This window comes from Dipodomys ordii, unplaced genomic scaffold, assembly GCF_000151885.1.
Source record: "Dipodomys ordii isolate 6190 unplaced genomic scaffold, Dord_2.0 Scaffold31, whole genome shotgun sequence".
Lineage (NCBI taxonomy): Eukaryota > Metazoa > Chordata > Mammalia > Rodentia > Heteromyidae > Dipodomys > Dipodomys ordii.
In genome coordinates this window covers 10330715-10338392 of record NW_012267247.1, presented here as the reverse complement: position 1 = coordinate 10338392, position 7678 = coordinate 10330715, and the positions used below count along the sequence as shown (strand labels likewise).

Here is a 7678-nt window from a genome sequence, read left to right as displayed (position 1 = left end):
AAAAAAAAAAAAGAAATATGTTGGGAATATAAATATTGTGTTTAAAGTGCTTATTCGCTTTTTATTCTAAATGAAATGTTTTTTCCCCTTCAGATTCTAAAAGTAACATAGACTTAATGATTAAAAGAAGAAAATCTCAGCAATTAAACCAGGCATCATAGATCATTATAAGGACAACTGCAATAACCTCCCAGGCATAAGCATTGCTATTATTTTACATGAAGTTTAGTTTTTTTCTCTAGAAGTGCTTTTGGTGGGGCCTGAACTCTGGGCCTGGGCGCTGTCCCTCAGCTCTTCAACTCAAGGTTAGCGCTCTACCACTTGAGCCACAGCACCACATCTGGCTTTTGGTCTTTATGTGGTGCTGAGGAATCAAACCCAGGGCCTTGTACATGCAAGGCAAGCACTCTACCCCTGAGCCACCTTCCCAGCCCCATACTGCCATATATCTTGCAAGTTGTATCACCTCATACTTCCAAGACATTATTAGAAGAGACAGTCTTTCTAAAGAGGACTATTCACTTATAAAATTGCTATACAAAAAAAGAAACATCTCATTTTAATTTGTATTCCTTTCATTATTAATAAGATTGAACTTTTAAAATTAGTTCTCTTGCTGGGCTCTGATGGTTCAACACCTATAATCCTAGCTACTCAGGAGGCTGAGATCTGAGGATCACAAGCTGGCCTGGGCAAAAATGTCCCCATGAGACTTATCTCCAATTAACCACTCAAAAATTGAAGTGGAGCTGTAGCTCAAAGTGGTACAGCACTAGCTTTGAGCAACAGAGCTCAGGGACAGTGCCCAGGCCTAGAGTTCAAGCCTCAGCACTGACAAAAACAATTAGTTCCCTCATCATTTTGCTTATTTCATTTTTACTTGATATTTTTGCTCTGGTTACTTTTTCCTTTTTTATGTGTGAGGGCTATGTTTTGTGTGTGTGCGCGCACACATATGCACCAGTCCTGGGACTTGAATTTAGGGTATGGGTGCTGTCCCTAAGTTTTTTTGTTCAAGGCTTGCTTTCTACCACTTGAGCCATAGCTCTACTTCTAGTTTTTTAGTGGTTAATTGGAATAAGAGTCTTGTGAACTTTCTTGTCTAGGCTGGCTTTGAACTGTGAGCTGGATCTGTCTGAGTAAGTAGGATTACAGGCTGGATTGAGCCATTTGAGCCTGCCTAGCTGGGGACTTTGTTTTTATGTTGGTACTGGGGCTTGAACTCTGGGCCTAGGCGTTGTCCCTGCGATCTTCAGCTCAAGGTGAGTGCTCTACCACTTGAGCCACAGCACCACTTCTGGTTTTCTAGAGGTTTATTGGAGATAAGAGTCTCATGGACTTTTGTACTGGGGCTGGCTTTGAACCTCAATCCTCAGATCTCAGCCTCCTTAGTAGCTAGGATTACAGGCACATGAACCACTGGCGCCGGGCTTTTTTTTTTTTTTTTTTGGTCCATTCTGGCACTTGAACTCTGGGCCTGGATGCTGTCCTTCAGCTCTTCAGCTCAAGGCTAGCGCTCTGCTACTTGAGCCATAGCACCACATCTGGCTTTTTCTCTTTATGTGGTGCTGAGGAATCAAACCCAGGGTCTCATGCATGTGAGGCAAGCACTCTACCACTGAGCCACCTTCCCAGCCCCCCAGCTTTTTTTAAAAGAAATAAACTTCTGAGCCGTTCACCCAGGCCCAGAGTTCAAGCCCCATGGCCAATGAAAAGAAAAAGAAATGGGGGGGAGTGTGTGGCTGCGGAGGTGGGAAGGAAGGAATGGTAGAGGAAAAACAAAGGAGGAGGCAACAATACTGGATAAGAAATGTACTCATTACCTTGCTCATGAAACTGTAACCCCTCTGTACAGTATTTTCACAATAAAAACTTAATTTTAAAAACAGAAAAAGAAAATTCTGTTACATTTGTAACAAATATTTCTGGATTGAGCTGCTAGAGTCTGCCCAGCTAGGGGCTTTTTTTTTTTTTTTTAAATAAGAAAATCTGTCATGTTTGTAACAAATAATTCTTTTTATATTGTAATTTGTCTTTCCATTTTATCTATGATTTGAAATTTACATAATCAAATCCATAAGACCTTTGGTTTCTCATCTGGCCTAGAAAGTCTCCCTAGGTGTTGGGAAGGTAGCTCAGTGGTAGAGCGCTTGCCTTGCATGCTCAAGGCCCTGGGTTCGATTCTTCAGCACCACATAAGCAAACAGAAAAGGCTGGAAGTGGCGCTGTGGCTCAAGTGGTAGAGCGCTAGCCTTGAGCTGAAGAGCTGAGAGACAGCGCCCAGGCCCAGAGTTCAGGCCCACGACCGGACCCCCCAAAAAAAAAGTCTCCCTATTTCAGCATTTATGAATATTCATCTATAATATTTTAATTTTCTAATTTATATTTTATATTTAACTATGGAGTTTATTTTGGGATCCACAATTCTCAGCCTATGCAAAAGTAAGAATCAGACTTTAAGACTGGGTACATAGGTCCATGCTTGTAATCCTAGCTACTTGGGGGGCAGAGATTGAAGCTTCATGACTCAAGGCTAGTCTGGGCAAAAAGTTTTGACACTCCATGTTAATCAATCTTTGGGTTCCATGGAATGCTGTCATTCCAGCTATGATGAGAAGTATAATGGGAGGATTGCAGTTTAGGCAAGCTGAACATAAAGTGAGACTCTTATCTCAAAAATAACCAATACAAAAGGACTGGTAGAGTAGTTCAAGTGGTAGAGCACCTGCCTAACAAGTGTGAGGCCTTGAATTCAACCCTATTACTGCCCAAAAGAAAAGATTTACCTTTATTTTTTCCCCCAAAGAGTAAGCCAATTATGTTGGTACCAGATAGATAGATAGATAATTTTGTTGCTTCTGATAAAAATTCATCTGTCTAGTTTAGAAAAAATATTAAGTTCATCATCACATGGGATCATTGTTTGATAATAATTGTTCTCATATCATCTTTCCTTAGTAAAAACATATATACGTGGGTCATTCTTAAGGTTTTCTTTTTATTTTGTTATTTCTTCCAGATGAACTTGAGAAATCCCTAAAGACTTTGATTAAAATTTCTTTAAAACTAATCAATTATTGTGGAAAGAATTTGCATCTTTGATATGTGGACTCTTAAGAAGAACAAGTTCTGTTTTCTCATGTTATATACTGTTTTATATCTGCATATAAAACTTGATAGTTCCCTTCATGTCTGTTGTCTGCCTTGTATTTTCACTTTAAAGTACTGTTTAAGCAGTTGGCACACTTATTTTCCCAGTTCCCTCCTACCTTAGTCACACCTTTGGCTAGCCGTCCTCTGTGCTCCTTTACAATTAGGGTTCTCAGGGTTCTATCTCAGGTCCTTTCTTGAACCAGCCTCCCTTCCTGAATGACCCCCCTCCCTCAGCTTCAGCTGCCACTGGAACACTGAGTATTCACTGCAGCCCAGCCCCAGTCAACTTCAGCTTGTCCTGCACTCAGCCTGCCTTCCAGCACTGTGGTTCCTCCTGTCCCACACACACACTTCCTCCCTTGCACCTGCCAGTCTCTTGTCACCTAGTGAGTTATAGAACAATAACAAAGTTACAAAACAGTAACAAAGCATAACCTCTTAAAAGGCAGAACTTTTACTTGCTTGTTCTCAGTTGTGGGCTTGAAAGACCAGTGGGTGAGTGGGGCCATGGATTAATAAAGCCTCATGGAATGATAAGAAAAGAACACATGCAGTATTTAGACTGATCCAAGTTCATATTCTATCTTCCTCTTTACCAGACATGTGACTTTGAGCAGATTATCTGACTATAAACTCCTTTTCTTCTCTGGCTGGAAACAGCTAGGAACACCCAGTACAATAGGGTGGTTGTGAGAGCCATCATAGACATCCATTTAAACTCCCTGATATAAGGGGCACCACAACCATAGAAGGACTGCAGATCCTTGCTGTGCTCCTGGACAACATCCTGGTGGAATGAGGAGACAAAGTTGGGAAAGATTACCTGAAAAGACGCTTTGCTTGCACAAAAGTGGGATGGGGTCACCATTGTAGCCAGTGTTCATCTACAGCAAATCTGTTTTGTCTGTTCCTTTATTGCAGGTTCTAGTGGTATGGGAGCATACCATGGAAAACATACTTTTGACACCTTTTCTCATCAACGTCCCTGTTTATTAAAAAGCTTAAAGAGAGAAAGTGCTAACAAACTCAGATATCCACCCAACAGTCAGTCAAAGGTGGATTGGGCAAAATTCTTCCTGCTGAAACAGTTCAACAAAGGAAAAATTGGGCTCCTATTGCTCACATTCCTGGGTGTGATGACAGCTGTGCTTGCCAAGGTAAGTCCCCTTTTCCTCTCAGAGTGCCAGTCTTCTGGTTATAATCTCTTGAGAGTGCCTCTGGTTCCATATATTATTAATTCTACCAAGTCTCTACATTAACTTCTAAACTCTCCGACAGGGCTGGTGACAGTCTGGCCTGCTCCATGTCTGGCCTGCTCCATGTCTGGCCTGTTGGCCAGCTACCTATTTTGGCCCCCAACCTTACCCTCTTGTTTATTTACTGCTTTCAGAACCTGCTTGCAGAATCCTGTGCTGTCTTAACCCTCCAGTCTTTTTGGTATTTGTCTTTCCTCTTCCATTTTGGTTTGTTCTTGAATGTGCATGAAATCAGCATGTCATGGAGATGGTCAAAAAAATTCTGTCATAGGTGGCAGTGGTGCTAAAACAGGTTTGGTGAGAGTTACTTTATTAGGCATTAGTGTTTTTCCTTCCAAGTTGACTACCAGATAAAGTTTGCTTTGATGATTGGTTATTTTATGTATGGGCTTATAAAAAGGTCTTTGTGTTAGATGCTTTCTCCAGGTGGTTTGTGCATCCCTGGGATGAGTGAGCAGATTTGTGACAATGCAAATCAAGATGGCATGGGGAGCAGCAGTTATGTCCTTGAGCACTCAGCCAGCCAGCTAAGATGCATTGAAAGCACTGACCAGGACAGTGAAGACTGGCAATGCAAGAGAAGCAAAAGACCAACATTGAGTGGAAATAGCAGAGCTGGCTCATTTTAGAGTGACACAGCTCTAGTGGGAATGGAGATAACAGTTGCATTTGCAATCCTTTGGGTTTTCTCAGAAATACCAAGCTGTGCTGAGGAGAAAGGCCCTGTTGATTTGTCTGGTAGTTTACAGACTGCGTTGGCCCAATGAACAGTGATGAACAGATTTCAAACCCCTGCTCTGTCTGTTAAGAGCGAGGTAGGAACTCCTTTGTTTGTTTTCTTTCTCTCTCTTTCTTTCTTTCTTTCTTTCTTTCTTTCTTTCTTTCTTTCTTTCTTTCTTTCTTTCTTTCTTTCTTTCTTCCTCTCTCTCTCTCTCTTTCTCTTTTTTTGGCCAGTTCTAGGGCTTGAACTCAGGGCCTGAACACTGTCCCTGAGCTTCTTTAGCTAAAGGCTAGTACTCTACCACTTGAGCCACTTCTAGCCTTTACTGTTTATGTGTTACTGAGGAATCGAACCCAGGACTTCATGTATGCTAGGCAAGCACTCTACCACTAAGCCACCTTCCCAGCCCCCTTTGTTTTCTTTTTCCATGAAAAGTGGGCCAAGTTAGGTCATATTTTGTTTTAGTTCATTTTCTACAGCTGGAGGCCTAGGAATTTTGAAAAAAGAATGTTTAACTTACTTGTCTCTTAACACATTTTGGACTTGGTCTAGAGTGTCCAAGTTTTAAAATTCAACTTGCCCACAGCTTTAAAAGGGAGGTGTAAGTTCTGGTTCCTAATGATGTAAGAGAAATGCATAAAAGTAACAGCCAGGCTAGCTCTAGGTAAAGCCTACATCATCATTTCTAGTAAAGAAAAGACACTGTTCTTCCCTAGCCACTCAATTCTCCTGAAATTCTCCTGGAGAAAGGGCCAGCTACTTCCAGTCGGTAGTCACCACATAGACACTGAGCTTTTCAGTTCATAAATTGAAAATTGTTTTAAAATCTCTGTATTGTTTTGATCTTCAGAAGTTTGACTTTGGAATTCATGATGGCAATTGTAGTGAATCAGGGTCTAGTGTGCAATGTAAGAGCTTTCTATCCTCATTTCTCTATGTTCCTGAGGGCTGGAGATATGGTCAGAGATAGACTTGGGTCAGCCTGTGGTTATTAATCTGCTGGAGACATTGGTCATCTACTTTGATGTACATCTTCTTGGTTTGTTGGTAGAATTCCTCAGCCCCCAAAACAATGAAGCAGACTAAGAGAAATCTGTATATCAAAGATTTGCCTGTCCCAAGAAGGCTCACCCAAGTGTAGTCTACTAGGCCAGGCAAGTTCAAATTTCGTAAAGGGTTTGACAGACAGATTCTCCTCTGGTGGGTTCTAGAGAAGCAGCAATATATAAAATCCTTTAGCTGGAAACAACATATAGGCTTGATTCTTAATTTGGTTATTAATGGAAGACTGGGCAATCTTTTCTAAGCCCTCTCTCGGGCCTTTGGTACAAAGTGGCAGAGTCAGGGTGTTTCCCAAGTCACTATCATCTTTCCTGTATCCTAAGTATGACAAGCTGATGTATTTGTGGTTTATATGTTTTTTATTCAGTGTAGGACTAGGTGAAGATGTTTTGTTTTGTTTTTTCTGCTTCTTTTTCTTTTCCCTGACTTTTTAATCCTCTTTTTCCAATCATCTTTTTATTTTAAACAAGCAACTCTGAAACTAGATTATTTACTTAAGTCTTTTTTGAGTATATCTTGTATTTTTAATTGAGACATAGTAAATATGCATATTTATGGAATACTCTTGTACATAACGTGTAATAATATGATTGGGGTATCACTCCACACACTACTTTGTGTTGTAAACATTCTCAGTTCTCCCTATTAGCTATTTTGAAATATGCAATTAATTCTTGTCAACTGTAGTTTGAAAATTTTTACTGTAATTAAAAGTATTTTTATGGAATAGCTTTTCTGCATTTAATAATTTACTGGTTTTGTTAATAGAATGAAATGTTTGAATTTTATTCTATTAATGTTCTTCAGTAGAATCAGGATAGATTTGGAACAAAAGCCCACAAAGTAAAGTTCAAGTAAAGCTTATAAGCTACAGAACCAGGCTAGTACAATAGACTCGGTTTTAAAAGGTGGAGAAAGCCAGGCACCAGTGGCTTACACCTGTAATCCTAGCTACTCAGGAGGCTAAGATCTGTGGATTGCTGTTCAGTGCCAGCCTGGGCAGGAAAGTCTGTGAGACTCTTATCTCCAGTTAACCACCAGAAAACCAGAAGTGGTGCTGTGGCTCAAGTGAGAGAGTGCTCGCCTTGAGCTGAAGAGCTGAGGGACAGCTCCCAGGCCCAGAGTTCAAGCCCCACAACTGACCAAAAAATATTTAAAAGGTGGAGAAACCAGTTTTGTTGCTCGGTGGCATGGGCCCTTTGACACTGAAATGCAGCATTTGCACCTTGAAATTGTAGCAGCACTTCCTCCACTTCAGGAGGATGCTAGTTTCATTACTGCATCTGCATTGTAGAGACATGTCTTCAGCTGGGCACCGGTGGCTCATGCCTGTAATCCTAGCTACTCAGGAGGCTGAGATCTGAGGATCGCGGTTCAAAGCCAGCCCGGAGAGACCGTGAGACTCCTATCTCCAATAAACCACCAGAAAACCGGAAGTGGCGCTGTAGCTCAAGTGGTAGAGCACTCGCCTTGAGCTGAAGAGCTG

General features: G+C 41.2%; 1 protein-coding gene across 2 annotated transcripts in view; it reads left to right on the top strand.

Annotated features, from left to right (window-relative positions):
- Aldh3a2 (aldehyde dehydrogenase 3 family, member A2) overlaps positions 1-5220 on the top strand; it is a 23140-nt gene extending 17920 nt beyond the window's left edge. Inside the window, exons 9-10 of one of the 2 annotated variants that reach the window (XM_013016546.1) lie at positions 4075-4310; positions 5103-5220. In XM_013016546.1, coding sequence (XP_012872000.1) covers positions 4075-4310; positions 5103-5183 — 317 coding nt within the window. In that variant the 3' untranslated portion in view covers positions 5184-5220. Of the gene's footprint in view, positions 1-3019; positions 3189-4074; positions 4311-5102 lie in introns of those variants that run through there. The other variant, XM_013016547.1, reaches the window with a different exon arrangement.
- The last annotated feature ends 2458 nt before the right edge of the window (positions 5221-7678 follow it).